Source organism: Cetorhinus maximus, chromosome 1 (assembly GCF_964194155.1).
Source record: "Cetorhinus maximus chromosome 1, sCetMax3.hap1.1, whole genome shotgun sequence".
In the NCBI taxonomy this organism is placed as follows: Eukaryota; Metazoa; Chordata; class Chondrichthyes; order Lamniformes; family Cetorhinidae; genus Cetorhinus; species Cetorhinus maximus.
The window spans coordinates 143733297-143753888 of record NC_135879.1 but is presented as its reverse complement, the minus strand read 5'-3'; the positions used below and the strand labels follow the sequence as shown (position 1 = coordinate 143753888).

The 20592-nt window shown below is 41.8% G+C and overlaps 1 protein-coding gene across 7 annotated transcripts in view; it reads right to left on the bottom strand.

Annotated features, from left to right (window-relative positions):
- fip1l1a (FIP1 like 1a (S. cerevisiae)) overlaps positions 1-20592 on the bottom strand; it is a 97819-nt gene that overhangs the window by 36673 nt on the left and 40554 nt on the right. For all 7 annotated transcript variants that reach the window (XM_078547868.1, XM_078547882.1, XM_078547876.1 and 4 more), the window contains exons 10-12: positions 14348-14513; positions 6248-6274; positions 5795-5846 (exon numbers count right to left, since the gene is read on the bottom strand). In XM_078547868.1, coding sequence (XP_078403994.1) covers positions 5795-5846; positions 6248-6274; positions 14348-14513 — 245 coding nt within the window. The remainder of the gene's footprint in view (positions 1-5794; positions 5847-6247; positions 6275-14347; positions 14514-20592) is intronic.

Here is a 20592-nt window from a genome sequence, read left to right as displayed (position 1 = left end):
TAAGAAAAGGACAAAGATAGATCAAGGCCAGGATTTTCCCCTCGGCAATTTGGGGGTGGGGCCCGCTTGCCGAGGGGAAAATGACGCTGGATGACGTCGGGAGGAACCCCCAACGTCATCCCGGTCCCTTTAAATATTCGTGAAGGCGGGCGGACAGCAAAATCAGCTGTCCGCCCGTCGACCTGTCAATGGCCAATTAAGGGCATTGACAGGCTAATTAACCTTATTAAACACCCTGCCCGGCCAACTTTAAGGCTGGCAGGCAGGCCAGGAGCCCAGCTGGCTGCAGACTATTAATGAAACTTCATCCAATGGCGGGATGAAGTTTCATGTCCGTTTTTTAAAAATTTAATACATTTTGTGTGTTTATTATTAACATGTTCCATCTCGTGTGACATTGTCACATGAGGGGGACATGTTAATAATTTTAATATTTATCTATTTTTAGAGTTTACTTACCTCTCACGAATCTCCCTGAAACAGGACTTTGCCTCAGGGAGCAGTGCGCTCTTTCGCGCGCATGCGCAAAAGAGCGCACTTTGACAGATGGGAATTCCCTCCATCCCCTGCACAGGAAGCGCATAGCCTTAATTGGCCTGCCCACTCAAAATGGCAGCAGGCCCCGTTACGGCAGCGGGGTTCTGTTGCCTGCCCGCCGCCAAGCCGGTGGGGCCCACCCGCTCATCGAGGTAAGAATTTTGCCCCAAGAGTAAAAGTTTTAAATTGGGGATAGGCCAATTTATCTAAGTATTTGATAAAGTGCCGCACAACAGGCTTATGAACAAAGTTATAACTCGTGGAATAAAAGGAACAGCAGCAACATGGATATGAAATTGGATGAGTGAGAAGAAACAGAGTGTGACGATTAATGAATGTGTTTTGGAATGGAGGAAATTTTGCAGTGGAGTTCTCCAGAGGTCAGTGTTAGGAATCTTGCTCTTCCTAATACGTATAAATGACCTAGGCTTTTGTGTACAGGGCACAATTTCAAAATCTGTAGATGGTACAAAACTGTGAATAGTGAGGGGGATGATATAGAACTTCAAAAGAATGTAAGCAGGTTGGTGGAATGGGCAAGTGGCAGATGACATTTAATGCAGAGAAGTGTGAAATGATTCATTTTGATAAGAAGAATGAAGAATTACAACATAAAACAAGGAGTACAATTGTATAGAGGATACAGATACAGAGGGACCTGGGCGTATATGTGCTTAAGCCATTGAAGGTGGCAGGACAGGTTGCAGAGAGCAGTTAATAACACATAAAGATTTTATTAAAAGGGGTATAGGGTAAGAGAGCAAGAGGTTATGCTAAACTTGTTAAGAACACTAGTTTGACCTGAACTGGATATTGCATCCAGTTCTGTGCGCCACACTTTAGGAAAGATGTGAAGGCATTAGAGCGACTGCAGAAAAGATTCACGAAAATGGTTACGTAATAAGATTGAGAGGTTGGGACTGTTTTCCTTGAAGAGACTGAAAAGAGATTTGACAGAGGTATTCAAAATCACGAGGGTCTGGACAGAGTAGATAGGAAAAACTATTCCCATTGGTGGAAGGATCGAGAACAAGAGGGCACAGATTTAAAGCTAATTGCCAAAAGAAGCAATGGTGACATGACGAAAAGCTACTTCATGTAGCGAGTGGTTGGGATCTGGAATGCCCTGTCTGAGCGTGTGGTGGAAGCAGGTTCATTTGAGGTACTTAAGAGGGAACTGGATTATCTGAAAAAGAAGAATGTGCAGGGTCAAAAGAAGATTGGGAGTGGCACTTAGTAAATTGCTCCTTCGGAGAATCAATGCAGACATGATGGGCCAAATGGCCTCCTTTTGTGCTGTAACCATTCTGTGATTCTAAATATGACGTGGGAAAAGTGAACTGAAAACAGTTACTTGAAGATAAATTAGTGTTGCAGCAGCGGGAAGTAATCAAGGAGAAGATAGAGAGGATTCAGAATAAACATGTTACGATAAATAAAAAAGGATGGTACTCCCAAATCTATAGCCCCTGAATGCCAAAGAGCATACAGGGTAGAATAAGGCAAAAAAAAGGGAAGCTTATGCCAGATACACCAAGAGCTCAAAACTAAAGAAAACTATGGCACAGAAAGTGCAGGGGTGACATTAAAATGGAAATTCGAAAAGCAAAGAGGGCATGAATAAAATACTGGCAAGTAAAATGAAGGAAAACCCAAAAGACGTTTTATAATACATAAAGAGCAAAAGGATAATTAAGGAAACAGTAGGGCATTTTAGAAAACAAAAAGGTTAACTTGTGTGTGGAGGCAGAAGACAGGAGCATGGTTCTTAATACTTTGTATCTTTTTCACAAAAGAGGGGAATGAAGCAGATATTGTATTTACGTGAAATATTAGGTGGGGTACCCATAATGAGAGAGGGGATATTAAGGGATTTAACATCCTTAAAAGTAGATAAATGGCCCAGGTGGAATTTATCCCAGGCTGCTAAGAGAAGCAAAGGAGGAAACAGTGGATGCTCTGGCCATCATTCTCCAATCCTCTCTGGCTCCAAGCATGGTGGCAGAGGACTGTTGTTTAAAAAGGGAAGGAAGGGTGGCTGAGGGTGGCAGATTTGGTGTAGCCTGCATGGATTTTAGCAGGGCTTTTGACAAGGTCCATATGGCAAACTGGCTAAAAAAAAGATAAAGCCCATAGAACCCTTAGGAAAGTGACAAGTTGGATCTAAAATTGGCTCAGTGCCAGGAAGCAAGTAGTCGACGGGTGTTTTCCTGGCTGGAAGATTGTTTCCAGAGGGCTTCCATGGAGCTGAGTACTTGCGTATGAATAACTTAGACTTAAACGTTGGTGGGGACATGACTAAGAAATTTGTAGTTGATGCAAAAGTTTGCCATTAGTTGATAGTGAGGAACAAGGTGGGCAGCAAAGTGGAAAATGGAATTCAATCCAGAAGTGTGAGGTAACATATTTGGAAAGGATAAAGAAGGCAAGGCAATACATAACAAATGGTAGGATATTAAACAGTGTGGAGGGAAAGACGACCTTAGAGTACATGTCCATAGATCCTTGAAGGTAGCAGGACAAGTAGATAAGATAAGGTAATTAAGACGACATACGGGATACTTTCATTTATTAGCTGAGGCACAGAATATAAGAACTTTGATGTTGTGCTAGAACTGTATAAAACAATAATTAGGCCACAGCTGGAGTGCTATATAAAGTTTTGGTCACTGTATTATAAGGAGGATGTGATCACACTCGAGAGGGCACAGAGGAGATCTACGAGGATGTTGCCAGGGATGCAGAATTTTAGCTAAGAAAGGAAGGTTAAACAGGCTGGGCTTTTTCCTTTGGGACAGAACAAGCTGGGGGCAAACTTAAGTGAGGTGAATAAGATTATAAGGAGCCTAGATACAGGGTTAAGAAGGCACTATTTCCCAACTTTCACAACCACGAGACGTCTTGAAATACTTTACAGCCAATGAAGGACTTTTGAAATGTAATTACTGTTATAATGTAAGAAACGCGGCAGTCAATTGGCAATATCCCACAAACGGCAACGTGGTAGTGACATGATAATCTAGTTTTTTTACGTTGATTGAGGAATAAATAAAGTAACAGGTAGAAGGATTCAATGGCCATGGGGGTCTGGAAATCACTGCCTGAAAGTATGGTAGAGGCAGAAACTTTCATAACATTTAAAAAATACTTGGCTATGAGATGATGTAAGCTATAGGGCTTCCAACAAAGAGCTGGAAAGTGGGATTAGGCTGGAAGGTTCTTTTTTGTTGCCACAGACATGATGAGCCAAGCTGTCTCCTTCCATGCTGTGAATTTTTTGTTTCTATAATACAAAAGCAAAATACTACAGATGCTGAAAATCTGAAATAGATACAGAAAAAGCTGAAAATACTCAATAGGTCAAGGATCATCTGTGGAGAGAGAACTAGAGTTAGTGTTGCAGGTCAGTGACTTTTCATCAGAACTGTAAAAAGTCAGAGATGGAGCAGGTTTTAAGCAAGAAGAGGTGGGAAAAAAAGGAAGGGGAGGAAAAGCACAAAAGGGAACGTCTGTGATAGAGTGGACGGGAAGACAGTAATAAATGACAAAAGGAATAATGGCGCAAGGAAATAGGGTGTGGCAATGAGCCAATAAACAAAAAAAAACAATGGATCTAGAATAGCTGAAAACGACCATAGCAGAATCTTTATTAGCAGCTGCTGTCTGAAAAAAAATGGTGACCATTGGTTATGGTCTGAAATTGTCAAATGCAATGTTGAGTCTGCTCGGTTGTAAAATACCTAATCAAAAGTTGAGGTGCTGTTCATTGAGCTTCCTTGAGGCGGAGTGGGGTAGAGAATTAAAATGACAAGCCATCGGAAGCTTAGAGTCACACCTGTGGACCGAATGGAAGTGTTCCACAAAGCAATCGTCCAATCTGGTGGTTTTCAATAACTTCACCACCAATGTTAGGCTGTCTGGCTTGTAGATTCTTAGCTTGTCCCCCTCCACCATTAGCAATGCTCCAGTCACCTGGTATTATTAATGTATCCAACGCAGATCGAACGATTGTGACCAATGCTTCTGCTTTTTCTACATTTGCTTCTTTCAGCAACCTAGAATGCATTCCATCTAAGTCAGGCAACTTACTAACTTCCAATAATGCTAATCATTTTGGCATGTTTTCTCCATCTGTCTATTTCTATCCTGTCTTTAACATCCATCTCTTGTTTTAGTATAACCTTCACATTATCCACTTCCTTTCCAAAGACAGATGCAAAATACTCATTTAATACTTTAGCATGTACTCTGCCTCTACATGAAGAATTCCCTTTGGATCTTTAATAGGCCCAGAAACCAAGTAGTGGTCAATGGAAGATTTTTGGACAGGAAGGGTATCCCCCCCCGGGTCACTATTCATTTTCTGCCTTGTATGTATTGGTAGATGATGTAAAATATAAAGAGGGCTGTAAGCAGCTACAGAAGGACAAAGACAGGTTGGTAGATTTTGACGGTTAAATGAACTTTAGGGGAATGGGTATAAAAGCAAGAAATGCTAAATTTATTGAAGACAAAGAATGTTGCTAGGGCATTGTAACAAATAGTGTGTCCATCAGGAGGAGTGTATTGGAGCAACAGAAAGGGTGCAGGAAAGATTCACTAGGAGTTTACTATAAATTAGAGAGGTCATAGTTATAAGATACTCAAAACATTTGGAGGACATAACATTGGAAAAAAATGGCCTTTTCCCCCTTGAAATAGAATTTAAGGAGAAAACTAGAGCTTTTCAAAACCATGAAGATTGTGGGATGGTAAACCAAGCAATAGTTCCTAGTTGTTGCCAAATTGGTAACATGGGGGCAATAGTTATCACTAGAAGAACAAAGGAGGAAGTTAGAATAAAATGTTTTCATGCAGAATGTTAATAGAATATGGAAAACGTTATTACAAGTATGAATTTCAAAAAAAAATTTGAAAAGGAAGAACCGTATCTGGTGAAATTCAAGTTAGCAGGATTTGTCAGTTGAAGTGCCAGGACAAGCAGGATGGTCAAACAATCTTCTTAGGTGAATAACTTAAAATAAATCAGAACATCAATCAGTTGATTACAAAGTTGAATCAAAAGCCTTGGATACATCCACGCTGCCTTTACTTCAAGGGTTAGAAGAAGCAGGAATATGAAAGGGAGAGGGTAAAAAAAACTAGAAATAAAATGGAGTAGATATTCAATTGAAGTTTATTATATATGCAACTAAAATAGTACTTTACATTTGAACAAAATGATAGTTTCAAAAATCTTTATAAAGTTTCTATTTACCTTTCTAATGGCACAAGTGAAGGTGGTGGAGCTCCAGGTGGGGGCAGGAAACCTGAAACAAAACATTTAATTCTAAGCATATTTAGAAAATATTCTAAATTACTGGAAGCTATGGCACAAGTCCATAAATGTACCACCTCCCTACTTAATGGAAAGAAAAATGCACTAGATTTGCAGTATACCAATTATAATATACAATATTACCCTTGGAAAAAAAAAAATGTTGGACCTGCACTGAAGGTTTTTCCATAGGCTTTATTTTTCACATTATTACTTAAAATTAGAGCCATTTATTAAATACCTACATGCACAATAATGTACTGAACTAAAACACAAAAGACTGAATAAAGTATCCATATACCAACAGAATGCTATAAATACAAATACACAATATGAATTCTACTTTAATACATATTACAGTATTATGACTTATGTAGAAATATAAAACCATACCTGGTGGTGGTGTCGTCAAAGGCATTCCTAAAAAGAGGAGAATTATGTCACTAAAACCATAAAGCACATCAGTATTCTCTTGTTTATGTACATGTAAAATTTAAAAGATAGGCGCCGGGTGGCGAATTGGGTTAACACCTTGTTCTTTCGACCCGGTGCCTGGACTCAAATCCAGCACGAACTGATGAGACCAATGTAATCCTCAACTGAATTTCAATGGGCATGAAAACAAAAGTACATTTAACTTGACATGCATCGGCAAAGTAACTAAGGCACACGTGGCTAGATCAGTAAATGGAAATGTTATACTTGGGCAGCAGCAAGAATTCTTCGAAGGTTAAATTTAAGGCACATTGTTGGACCAGTGCAGAGGAAGCTTTGCTCTGTTTCTAATCTGTGCAGCACTTTATTTAGGAATGCTCAATGAATCATAAAATCTTGGAAAATTCACCCATTTATGTAAATGACAAGTAGCCATTCAGCTTAATCCTAATTTCAAACTCTTGGGGCAGAATTTTCTGCCTGTCGGGGAGCCGATCCCAGCCGGAGAAGCGGGCCCCGCTGCCATTTTAAGTGGGCGGGCCATTTAAGGCCATGTCTGCCGGGAAGCACTATGCACTTTCTAGTGCGGGCAGGGGGGGGGGATTCCCCAAATGTGAGAGTGCGCTCTTTCGTGCATGTGCATGAAAGTGCGCACATCTCCCTGAGGCTAAGTGCTGCCTCAGGGAGATCGCTGACAGCTGTATAAACTTTAAAAATAGAAAAATAATAAAATCCTTAACATGGCCCCCTCATGTGACAATGTCATATGAGATGGGACATGTTAATAAATTTCATTGAAACTTTAATAAACTTTTTTAAACTCTACATGAAACCTCATCCCGCCGGTGGATGAGGTTTCATGTTTTTTCAGAAGCCCGCCGGGGCTCCTGGCCTGCCCACCAGCCTTAAGGTTGGACGGGCAGGGCCTTTAATTGTTTTAATTATCTTGTCAATGGCCTCAATTGGCCATTGACAGGTCGGCGGGCGGACAGCTGATCTCGCTGTGCTCCCGCCTTCCTGAAAATTTAAATGGAGCAGGATGACATCAGAGGCTCCCCCCAACGTCATCCCACCTCATTTTGTCGTCGGCGAGCGGGCCCCGCCCCCTGCTCGCCGACGGCAAAATCCAGCCCTTGATCTGTAGCCTTGTAGGTTACAGCACTCAAATGTCACATTTGTGCCTCTTTTAGAGGGAGAGTTCCAGATCCTCAACTCACTGGGTGAAAAAAGATTCCCCTCGAGTCCCATCAACTTCTTATCGCCTACCCAAAATCTATGCTTCTGGTTATGGATGCCTCACCCAAGGGGGATAGGGCCTTCCTATCCACTGACAGCGTGATCCCAAAAAATGAAATGCCACAACAGCCAAAGATAGGTTAAAAAGCAAATGTTTTCCGATTCCAATGGGCAGAATTTTACGTCCCGCGGGTGGGCGTGCGTCCGACCTGATCAGGCGTAAAATAGCACATGATGACGACGGGTGAGCATCCCGACGTAATCACACGCCCGTGCAATATTTCGGTCGGCAGGTGCACGCGAGAGTCGGCAGCGCGCCCGCCAACAATCAAGAGGCCCAGTAAGGCCATTAACGTATTAAGTGCGAATTTTTGCTGCCCGTCCAACATTACGGTTGGCGGGCAGATGAATCGGCCAAGTGGCCTTTGGATTTTTGAGGAAACCTCATCCACAGGCGGGATGAGATTTCCGATGTTAACTAAAAAAAAATGTTTTGACAGAATTTTTATAATCTATATGTTCATGTGAGGGAGTCTGATGTGTGAACATTTTTTAATGCATTTCCAGACCTTTATTTCATGGTTTAAAATTCTTCAGCTCATTGAGGCAGCTCTTTGCCTTCAGGGAGCTTTCATTGCGTGCTCCCCTGTACCCGCGCTGACTTCTGTGTTTGCACTCCTCCCTCGCCCACCCAGGTAGCGCTGAGCCTTTCAGTGTGCATTTCACGCTAGCTGGCTGTTGATTGGCCAACCAGCATGAAATCGCAGTCGTGGGCTGATCGCAGGGTCGTTTCCCTGTCGCTCTCAGGCCAGCCCACCACACCCACCTGACCTCAAATTCCTGCCCAATGTATATCAAACCATGCATATTTAAGTTTATCTGACTTGATATAGGGGCAGAGAGCAATTGAGACAAGCGTTCGCCCACATTTTTTTGTTTTTGGGATGTAAATCTCACTGGCAAGGTCACCATTTATTGTGCATCTCTAATTACTCTTGAGAAGGTGGTGGTGAGCTGCCTTCTTGAACAGCTGCAGTTCTTGTGGTGTAAGTACATCCACAGTTGTACCAAACCAGTACAGAAAAAAATTTATTAATGAGGCTAGCATTTTATTTTAGATTTTTATTAATTGATTGAATTTAAATTACCCATCTGTCTTGGTGGGCTTTGAACTCATGTCTTCACTACATTAGCGCAGGCCTCTGGATTACTACTCCAGTAATATTATCACTATGGACAGGATTTTTTGGATGGTGGGGTTTCCCGCCCTACGATCCAAAGAGTTGGCAGGGAACGCTTTCCCGTCAATCACATCCGCAGAATGTTAACTGGCTGGAGACAGGATTTCTGCCCCTCACTAGGGAGCTGCTGGTCAATCCAATTAGCTGGCAACTCTGTAGTTTCAGTAACGCCAGTGGCAGCAGCAACCTGGGCTAGGACTACAAGCAGACCCAGATCTGTGCCGGAGTTCAGAAACAGGTAAGTGTGGAGGAATTTCACCGTGGCGAGGAGAGCCCTGGGGGTGGGGTAGGGAGAGAGGGTTGGGGGTCTTGATGGAGAGGCCAGGGGGATGGGGGGTGGGGGAGGTTGGGAGAAGCATGCACCCGCAGGGGCAGACCTTGGTGGGGAGGGTTTGGAAAACGTGCCTAATGCAGAAAGGGGACCCTTAAGGGATGCACCCGCCTTCTCACACAAGGCTCGGGCAGGTTGACCTGCTGGGCCTCCCCTCTGCTCCTGAACTCCTCCTGCCAGCCTCAAAATGGTGGCCGGGCAGAATGCAGCCCTCAAGTGGCCAATAATTGGCCATTTAAGGGCCTCAACTGGGGAAAGCATGGGTGGGCTGCCCTCAGCCTCACCCATACCGCAACGAATCGCAGACAGGTCGAAGTGGGCAAAACAGTAGTGGGAAGACCACCCGGGAAATTTTACAGGCCCCCCTTCAGTTGCAAACTTGCCAATGGGAGACTATAAAATTCTGCCCGATGCCACCATTCTCCTCATGTGTACCTACCATCCTGCATATTCATGGGAAAAGCAACAATGTTGGAGTCCTGTGAATTCCATTCCAACGGTAAAATAGCCAGCTAACACTCACTATCTTGGCTTACATTAGAATAGTCACTTAGACAAGATGGTGGATGATGGTTTGCGTTCAAAGATCCATGCCACAACATATCTCAGCTCCTCAGAAGAGCAAAAAATTGAGACAGAAGGGGGAGAAGTATTAAATTAAGAAGCTTCTATTTGCACAGGATAAATTTGTTTCAGGTAAAACTAGAATTAACCTCCTGAATAACAGGTAGTTTCAACTTGAACAACACATTTGGGACAGCAAGAGGTTCTATCAATTTAACTACACAATATACTGACTGGCTAGTTATTCTGAAACTCAGCAAAATCGCAGCAAATGCTTAAGAAATAAAATAAAAACTTTAAACAAAGAATGCAACAAGCAATGTATAAACATACAACCTTTTGCAAAGCAGCTTGTGTCACTGCTGAAAACGTAACCTTTATGGGTCAATGGAAATACAGACTGTTTGAAATATGAAATTGCAATCAGTTTCGAATGTTCAACATCAGAGGAAAACCATCTGTGAACAATTTATTATTTCTTTAAAAGGGTGCCAGATGTGAATCTTTGATACTGTAACAGCAGGTACAAAAAAATTGTTAAAAGGCCATACACATAAAACTATTTACTTGACCTTTTCTCCAATTTATAAATTAATAGTCTATCAATTAGCGAAATCTTGAATTTAACCAGTTTCTTGCACGAAGAGAAAGTAACTTTCAGTTAAAATTGTCGTGAAATATAAATAACTGCACATGCCACAGTACTTAACATGTATTGGCTGTGAAAGTCCCAGAGTTTGAGGTACTACAGAAACTAACTTTGAGCTCACAGAAATACATCTTTCTTTCTGGTTATGCATTATTTAATGCAGTTTTCAACTTTGTTTCTGTGTAAATAAACAAAGTTTTTTAAAAAATCAGATCTTGAAGCAGATCAAATTTGGCCAATAACTACACTTCAAGATACAGCCATTCAGGGCTGGTTTTATGGGTGACCAGCATCTTATCTTTTATTTCAACTATTCAGGATGCACTTAAAACCAATGCTTACTAAATAACTAAACAATGGGAAAACTGCACTCCCCATGCACCCCTGCCTAAGAAAAAACATACAAAACAGGCTTCCCTGGGTACTTTAAAAATGGGCCAACACTACTATGGAAGATTGGAGAAATAAAATAAATGCATACTCTTCTGTAGGCAGAGTTAAAATATATTTTACTATGCATCCAAATTAATTCAGCATAATTATCAGTGTTATAATGGAGCTTAACTTCACCACTGCATTAGTTTTATTAATGGAATGCATTAATTGCACGAACCATTGATGGAAAATGTCAACCACTCTTAATTCTAAGATATTCAGTACTGATTTAGTACTGCAGCTATAGCCCTCAACCTGGCCACAGGAAGCACCAATGAGAAAAAAGACAAACAGGCAAGTCACCTCAGAATTGTTTCAACCCAAATTGGGTCTGACATAGTCAGCCAAACCCACATATTGCAATATGATTCCAGAAATCTTCATTTCTAGTGGACTTGGAAGTTTGTAGCATGGAGGATACACGCTATATTTTTAAAATTTGGGGAGAGAGTCTCTTATATTCACAGAACAACAGAAATTTAACTTGCATAGCAGTAAAATAATACAACATAATAAAACGGCCCCAACAGTGGTGAAAAATATGTAATTCCTTCCTTAAAAATTGTAAAACATATAAAAGCAAAAAAGTACATAATAAAGCTTGCTTAACTTGGACATCACTAACTATAAAGTTAATAAGTAAAGTTTGATTAAGCAGTGCTGTGTTTAATATAGATTTCAAAGAGTCTTCCACAGGATGTTTTATATTTGTAGTGATTTAAAGATTTTGGCACAGGAATACTATTCATAGGTAACAGCAGTCTTTTCCCTTGAACCCAACAGATTTTAAGTTCTATTTTAGAGGATGCTTTGAAGATTAAGCATTAGAAGCAGCACAATTAAGTACATCTAGGCATGAGCCAAATGTACACAACTTATCAGCAGATGCCAATTTGGAGCGTCAGGTTCCCAAGCTTTACTAAATACAGGGTGCATTAAATATAAGGTGCACTTTTTCGTTGAAAAATGAAACCTTGGCATTCTTCATGCCTTTCATTCCAAATTTGTGCATTTATAAAAAGGAAGGAATCTATTTCTCGCCTTGGATCAATAATTAGTTCTTGTCCCTACAGTAATCACAAAATCATAGGTTGCATATAATTCCATCGGCCAAAACATTTCAAGAAAATCTGCTTTCAAAAAAAAAGTGCTGAAAATATTGACAACAATTTGCAGGGAATCCATGAATTTTACACAATTTATACATTTGTTCTTATTGAGCACAGCCACTATCAACATGCATTTTCAATTATGAACGTTTTCTCAAAGGAGAAAATAACCAAAAGGAGGGTGCAAAGTACTTTCAACATTCAATCAGTTAACCTGCTACAATGACCCAATCCCTTTTTACCTCATTCTTTTTTGTTCTGGATGATATTCTAATATCTATTTTGAAAACAAGGTGCTGAAATAGTATCCAAGTCAAAAAAGGGATCCTGACCTCCTCCTCCTACCCTGATTCTTTGGAACTGATTATTAAATATGTCACCATAAATACTAGCTAATTAGCTATTTGGCTTGGAATATCGGGTTTCCATGAAACTGGGCCATGGAAACATAGTCAAATTTTTCCCTCCCAAAATGAAGACCCAGCATTTTGAGCCTGAGGCTGGTTAAATTGAAAGAAACTAAAAATTACTTTAGTATATTGTTATGATATGACAGGTGGTAATTGCTGGGCTGACCAAATCCCAAAAGGAAAACTTGGTCAAGCTATCACAACTATTTGCAATTTGTATTTTTATTACAAGAAGGTATGCATACTGGAATCAGAAGTAGAGATTCCACTACCACTTTTGGAGATTTTAAATATTAAATGAAAAATATTAACAAAAGAAAAGAAAACAAACACACAAGGGCCAGGATTTTCCCCTCGGCGATTTGGGGGTGGGGCCCGCTCGCCGAGGGGAAAATGACACAGAATGACGTCGGGAGGAACCCCCAACATCATCCCGGTCCCTTTAAATATTCACAAAGGCAGGCGGACAGCGAAATTAGCTGTCCACCCGCCGACCTGTCAATGGCCAATTAAGGCCATTGACAGGCTAACTAACCTTATTAAACACCCTGCCCGGCCAACCTTAAGGCTGGCGTCATCCACTGGCGGGATGAAGTTTCATGTCCGTTTTTTAAAAATTTAATAAATTGTGTGTGTTTATTATTAACATGTCCCATCTCGTGTGACATTGTCACATGAGGGGGACATGTTAATAATTTTAATATTTATCTATTTTTAGAGTTTACTTACCTCTCACAAATCTCCCTGAGACAGGACTTTGCCTCAGGGAGCAGTGCGCTTTTTCGCGCGCATGCACGAAATAGTGCAATTTGACAGATGGGGATTCCCTCCATCCCCTGCACAGGAAGCGCTATGCACTTCCTGTTGGGCAGGCCTTAATTGGACTGCCCACTCAAAATGGCGGCGGGCCCGTTTCAGCGGTGGGGTTCGGCTGCCCGCGCGCCGCCGAGCCGGTGGGGCCCGCCCATCGAGGTAAGAATTCTGCCCAAGATTACAGTTACACAGTTAAATTCAGTCTTACAACATTTCCCAAAAGATTTCTACTTAGCTAGACTCACAAATAAATACCCTTTTCCAGGCAACAGTCCCACTACATTCTTAATCTATAAAATATCTAGCAATATTACCGCAAGGCACCCACTGTTGCTATAGGGGAGGTATATCGCAGGGTTTCTTTCTCCCTCTCACTCGACAATGGAAATCCAAGGCTCGTAACAAAACCTTGCTTTCTGAAACAACCAGGCACTTCTCTGGGGTGGCAAGAGACTATTTCCTTTTCATATCTGTCTTCACAGAGCACACTCTTCAAGATCTCACATCGCCACACCCAATCCAGCTTTCAATCCTTTCTTAATTTTTTTTCCCTCTTTCATCTTTAAGCCCATTGTTCTTGACTTTCTTTGGAAGTTACCTCGCCCAGAATATAAAAATCTTTCATGTTGTCTTTATGGCCACTATTTTCGGGAAACAAACTTAATAACTTTTGCTTTATTCATTTATGATCTTTGCCAGCAGCAAAACTTCCTTTTTTCTCTCTTTGAAATTCAACAGCTAAAATTCAACTCCTCATTTATCTCCTAATGCAAATTCCTATTCATCTTGATTTACTTGTATCCCATTTTAGCACGTCCATTTCCACTCCAAAATGCCTGCTTTTACACCTAACCCATTGATGATTTAAATCTTACAGTTGGACTGCCTTCAGTTTAATTAAATCAGTCACATGCACACACAAACATACACACAGCCCCCACAAGCCTGCTTCACAGTAATATTGGAAAAATTGATATTTTCTTTACAATATTAATCAAATGGCATGGGAAGAGCAAGCATGTTTCATCAAAAATACCTTGTTCCTCTTCCCCACCAAATATTAAATGAACTCTCAGCCTGAGTTCCATGACAATTCAAACTTTCTTTTGTTAACTAAAAGTTGAGATTTAATGCTGGCATGCAGTACTCCAGACAAAATTAGGGTCCAAAATGTTTGACTCCTGATTTCTATGTAAGAGAGTGATACTGAATCTAAACAACAAACTAAAAATGTGTTTTTCCATGTCAAAACTAAGGGTTGAATTCTGACCTGGTGGATGAAGAATCGGAGGCCCGGCATTGACAGGAGGTGGAGGAGGTAGGAATGGGGGAGGAGGTCCAGTCAAGTGAGGTGGAGGTGCTCCTGGAGGCATAAATGGAGGGCGTTTTGTAGAGGCATTGTTATTAAATTCTGGTGCTGCATGATCTCCAAGAACCTTTTGGGAAACAGAAAAAAAGAATTAAATTCAGAATTAAATGTACTCTAAAAGGTTATGGTAAACCTAGAAAAAAGACACGAATTATGAAGTCAAATATTTGATCATACGAATTTGACTAAGCTAACTGGTTACTTTTCAAGGCCAACTACACATTCATTTGTTTATAGAATTGAAGGGGCCTTTGAACCGTGCCTCAGTTTTGACACCTGTTTTATTATTTTAAAGTAGAAGAAAATATTTAACTGAAGCCCCCAGATGTTGATGCTGCAACTTTTTGCAGAGCTCTAGTGATCAACTTAATTTAGATACAGAAAGGTCAGTTCAATATTATTGTCAGCATACTGTCAAGGTTTAAACTAATAAGGCGAAGGGTTCAGGTAGGGGTAAATTCATAAGTTTAATGAGAAAAGTCAAATCATAGAGCAAAGTGATGATTTGGGTAAAATGAAGCAGAATGTATCAGGAATGGACAGAGTTTGACAGTGGTAATAGGTCACAAGCAACAAAGGCCTATCAAGGAAAAATGGCAAAAAATTTCAAATTAAGAGGTGCTATGTCTGAACACAAATACTTCATAACAAGATGGATGAATTAATGGCACAAATAGAGATAAATGGATTTGACTTAATAGCCATTACTGTGATATGGGTGGATGGTGACCAAGCTTGGGAATTAAATATTCTAAGGTACCTGACTTTTGGAAAAGATAGAGAAAATAGAAAAGGAAGTGGAGCAGTAGCGATAATAAAAAAAATTGGTAAAGGCAGTTATGAGCAAAGGATCTTAGTCCAGAAAATCAGGATGTAGAATCCATATGCCTGGAGCAAAGAAATAACAGCAAAAAATGCTATTGGGAGATGGTTTATAGTGCTAACTATAAACCTAGTGTTGTCCAGAGTATAAATTAAGAAATTAGATGAGCATGAAGCCAAGGTAATGCAATAATCATGGGGGACTTGAATCTTCACATATAGAGTGGACAAATCAAACTGGCAAAAGTAGCTTGACAGACAAGTTCATGAAATGTATTCAAGACATTGTTCAAGAACAATATGTCATGGCACTAATTAAGGAGCAGGCTATTTTAGATCCAAGTGTGTGTCATGAGGCAGGGTTAATTAGTCATGTTATAGAATCCCTGGGGAACAGTGAGCATAATAGGATAGAACTCCATATTAAGTTTGAGTCCAAAGTACCAATTAGAGGGGTAGCGAACGTAAGGAGAACTATAGGCCAGTTAGCCTGACATCAGTAGTACAGAAAATGCTAGAATCTATTATAAAGGACGTGGTAACAGGGCATTTCAAAAATTGCAACATGATTAGGCAGAACAAACATAGCTTTATGAAAGGGAAATCATATTTGATAAATCTATTAAGAGTCTTTTCAAGGTGTAACTAGAGGATAGATAAGGGGGAATCAGTGGATATGTTATATCTGGATTTTCAGAAAACATCTGATTAGGTGCCAGAAGAACAGGTTCTCAGACAAGATTAGGGCCCATGGGATTGGGGTAACATATAAACATAGGTTAAGGCAGGAAATATGGTAAGGCAAAAAAACCCAAAACAGTTAATTTCAGGATGGCAAGGTGTCAGTGATGAAATGCAGCAAGGGTCAGTGCTTGGGTCTTGTCTTTTTACAATCTTTGTCTATGACTCAATGAGGGGGCTGAGTGCGATATAACCAAATTTGCTGATAGTCATAGAGTCAGAGACTCATAGGGGTCTACAGCCCAAAAAAAAGGCTCTTCAGCCCACTGAGTGTACGCCGGTAAAAGAAGTACCTAACTATTCTAATCCCATTTTCCAACACGAGGCCCAGAGGCTTGTATGCCATGGCATCGCAAGTGCACATCCAAAAACTTCTTAAAATGTTATGAGGGTTTCTGCCTCTACCACCCTTTCAGGCCATGAGTTCCAGATTCCCACCACCCTCTGGGTGAAAAAATTCTTCCTCACATCCCCTCTAAGCCTCCTGCCCCTTACCTTAAATCTATGCCCCCTGGTTATTGATCCCTCCACCAAGGGGAAAGTTCCTTCCTGTCCACCCTATCTATGCCCCTCATAATTTTATACACCTCAATCATATCCCTCCTCTGCTCCAGGGAAAATAACCAGCAGTCTATCCAATCTCTCCTCATAACTAAAACTCTCCAGCCAAGGTAACATCCTGGTAAATCTGCTCTGCACTCTCTCTAGTGCAATCACATCCTTCCTATAATGCAGATTCCAGGACTGCACACAATACTCTAGCTGTGGCCTGACCAGCGTTTTATACAGTTCCAGCATAACCTCCCTGCTCTTATATTCTATGCTTCGGCTAATAAAGGCAAGTATCCCATATGCCTTCTTAACCACCTTATCTACCTGTCCTGCTATCTTAAGGGACCAGTGGACATGCACACCAAAGTCCCTCTGATCCTTGGTAATTCCCAGGGTCCTACCATTCATCGTGTATTCCCGTGCCTTGTTTGTCCTGCCCTAGTGCATCACCTCACACTTATCCAGGTTAAATTCCATTTGCCACTGATCAGCTCATCTGGCCAACCCATCTATATCCTCCTGTCATCTAAGGCTATCCTCCTCACTATTTACCACCCCACCAATTTTCGTGTCATCCGCGAACTTACTGATCAACCCTCCTACATTCAAGTTTAAATCGTTTATATATATCACAAACAGCAAGGGACCCAACACCGATCCCTGTGGAACACCACTGGACACAAGCATCCAGTCACAAAAAACACCCCTCGCCCATTACCCTCTGCTTCCTGCCACTCAGCCAATACTGGATCCAATTTGTCAAATTGCCTTGGATCCCATGGGCTCTTACCTTCGTTATCAGTCTCCCATGCGGGACCTTATCAAAAGCATTGCTGAAGTCCAAGTAGGCTATGTCAAATGCATTGCCCTCACCTACACACCTGGTCACCTCTTCGAAAAATTCAATCAAATTGGTCAGGCATGACCTCCCCTTAACAAAACCATGCTGACTGTCCTTGATTAATCCCTACCTCTCCAGGTGTAGATTAATTCTATCCCTCAGAATTGCTTCCAATAATTTCCTTAACACTAAGGTTAGACTGACTGGCCTGTCATTCCCTGGTTTATCCCTTCCTCCCTTTTTGAATAACGGTGCCACACTGGCTGTCCTCCAGTCCTCTGGCACCTCTCCTGTGGCCAGAGAGGTATTGAAAATTATTCCCAGCGCCCCTGCTATCTCCTCCCTTGCCTCACTCAACAGCCTGGGATACATTTCATCTGGGCCTGGAGATTTATCTACTTGTAAGCCTGCCAGACCATTTAGAACCTCCTCCCTTTCAATGCTAATTTCTTCAATTATATCACAGTCCTTCTGCCTGATTTCCATACCCACGTCGTCCCTCTCACTTGTGAACATTGACACAAAGTATTCATTTAGAACCCTATCTACGTCTTCCGGCTCCACACACAAATTACCACTATAGTCCTTAATGGGCCCTACTCTCCCTAGTTATCCTCTTACTCTTAATGTACTTGTATAATAACTTTGGATTTTCATTTATTTTACCTGCCAATCCAATGTTTTTTCATGCCCCTTTTTTGTTCTCCTAATTTCCTTTTTAAGTTTCCCCCTACACATTCTATACTCCTCTAGGGCTTCCGCTGTTTTGAGCCCTCAGTATCTGCCATAAGCCTCCCTTTTTCTCTTTATCCAATCCTGTATATCCCCCGACATCCAGGGTTCCCTGGATTTGTTGGTCCCACCCCTTGTCTTTACTGGAATATGTTGGCCCTGTACTCTCCCTATTTCCTTCTTGAATGAGTCCCACTGCTCTGACGCAGATTTACCTAAAAGTAGCTGCTCCCAGTCCACTCTGGCCAAATCATTTCTGATCTTATTAAAATCGGCCTCCCCCTAATTTAGAACTCTGATTTCTAGCCCATCCTTGTCCTTTTCCAAAGCAACCTTGAATCTAATGGAGTTATGATCACTATCTGCAAAATGCTCCCCCACTGATACCTCTACCACTTGCCCGGCTTCATTTCCTAAAATTAAGTCCAGGACCGCCCCCTCTCTTGTAGGACCTTCTATGTACTGGCTTAAAAAGCTCTCCTTGATGCATTTTAAGAATTCCGCTCCCTCTAAGCCTATCACACCATGACTAACCAAGTTAATGCTGGGGAAGTTGAAATACCCTATTATTTTTACACTTCTCTGAAATTTACTTACATATCTGCTCTCCTATTTCTCTCCGATTGTTTGGGGGCCTATAGTACACTCCCAGCAATGTGATTGCTCCTTTTTTGTTTTTAAGTTCTACCCATGTGGCTTCATTTGAGGAGCCTTCTAAGATGTCATCCCTCCTTACTGCTGTAATTGATTCCTTGGTCAATATTGCGATACCCCCTCCTCTTTTACCTCCTTCCCTGTCTCTGTATCCTGGAATATTGAGTTGCCAATCCTGCCCCTCTCTCTCAACCATGTCTCCGCGACAGCAGTGACATCATACTTCCATGTGTTAATTTGTGCCCTCAACTCATCTGCCTTATTCGTCAGACTCCCTGCATTAAAATAAATTCCAGCCTACCTTGCCAAACTCCCTTGTGCCTTAATTGGCCTATAATTTCTATGCCTTCCAGTCCAGTCTCACTTGCTCGCTCTTCTAATTTTGGTTATGCATCTCCCCCTGCTGAACCTCCTCTCAGGATCCCATCCCCCTGATGATACAAAGCTAGGTGGGAAAGTAAGCTTTGATGTAAGGAGCCTGCAAAGGGATATGGACTGGTTAACTGTCTGAACAAGGCAGCAGCAGAGGGAGAATAATGTTTGGAAATGTGAAATTATCTACTTTTATTATTCTTTCATTGGATGTGTGCGTCACTGGTCCATCTCCAATTGCCCTTGAGAAAGTGATGAGTCGCCTTTTTGAACTGCTGCAGTCCATGTGGTGTAGGTATACCCACAGTGCTGTTAGGGAGGGAGTTCCAGGCTTTTGACCCAGCAACAGTGAAGGAATGGTGGCATAGTCAGGGTGGCATGTGGCTTGGAGGGGAACCTGCAGGTGCTGGTGTTCCCATGCAACTGCTGGACTTTCCCTTTTAGGTGATGGAGGTCGTGGGTTTGGAAGGTGCTGACTAATGAGCCTTGGTGAGATGCTACCTTGTAGATGGTACACACTGTGCATCAACGGTGGAAGGAATGAATGTTGAAGGTGGTGCATGGGGCGTCAATAAGTGGGCTGCTTTGTCCTGGATGGTGTCAATCTTTGAGTGTCGGTGCTGTACTCACCCAGGAAAGTGGAGAGTATTCCATCACACTCCTGAACTTTATTTCTTTATTCTTTCATGGGGTGTGGACATCACTGGCTAGGCCAGCATTTGTTTGGATGTTGGGCATCCTCCTCTGGTTAGTTGTTTAATTATCCACCACCATTCTCGACTGGATGTAACATGACTGTAGAGCTTAGGTCGGATCTGTTGGTTGTGGGATTGCTTAGCTCTGTATCTCGCATGCTGATTACACTGTCTGGCATCTATGTAGTCCTGTGTTACAGCTTCACCAGGTCGACACCTCATTTTTAGGTATGCCTGTTGCTGCTATTGGCAAGCCTCCTGCACTCTTCGTTGAGCCAGGGTTGATTCCCTGGCTTGATGGCAATGGTAGAGTGAAGAATATGCTGGGCCATGAGGTTACAGATTGAGGTTGAATACAATTCTGCTGCTGCTAGCCCACAGTGCCTCATGGATGCCCAGTTTTGAGTTGCTAGATCTGTTTGAAATCTATCCCATTTAACACAGTGGTAGTGCCACACATCATGATTGAGGATACCCCTCTATGTGAAGACAGGACTTTGTCACACATGGGCATGCGATGGTCAGTCCTACCATTAATGTCATGGACAGATACACCTGCGACAGGTAGACTGGCGAGGATGAGGTCAAGTAGGTTTTTCCCTCTTGTTGGTACCTTCGCCACCTGCCGCAGACCCAGTCTAGCAGCTATGTCCTTTAGGACTTGGCCAGCTTGGTCAGTAGTGGTGCTACATTTGAATCCCCCACCCACCCAGAGTAAATTCTGTACCCTTGCCACC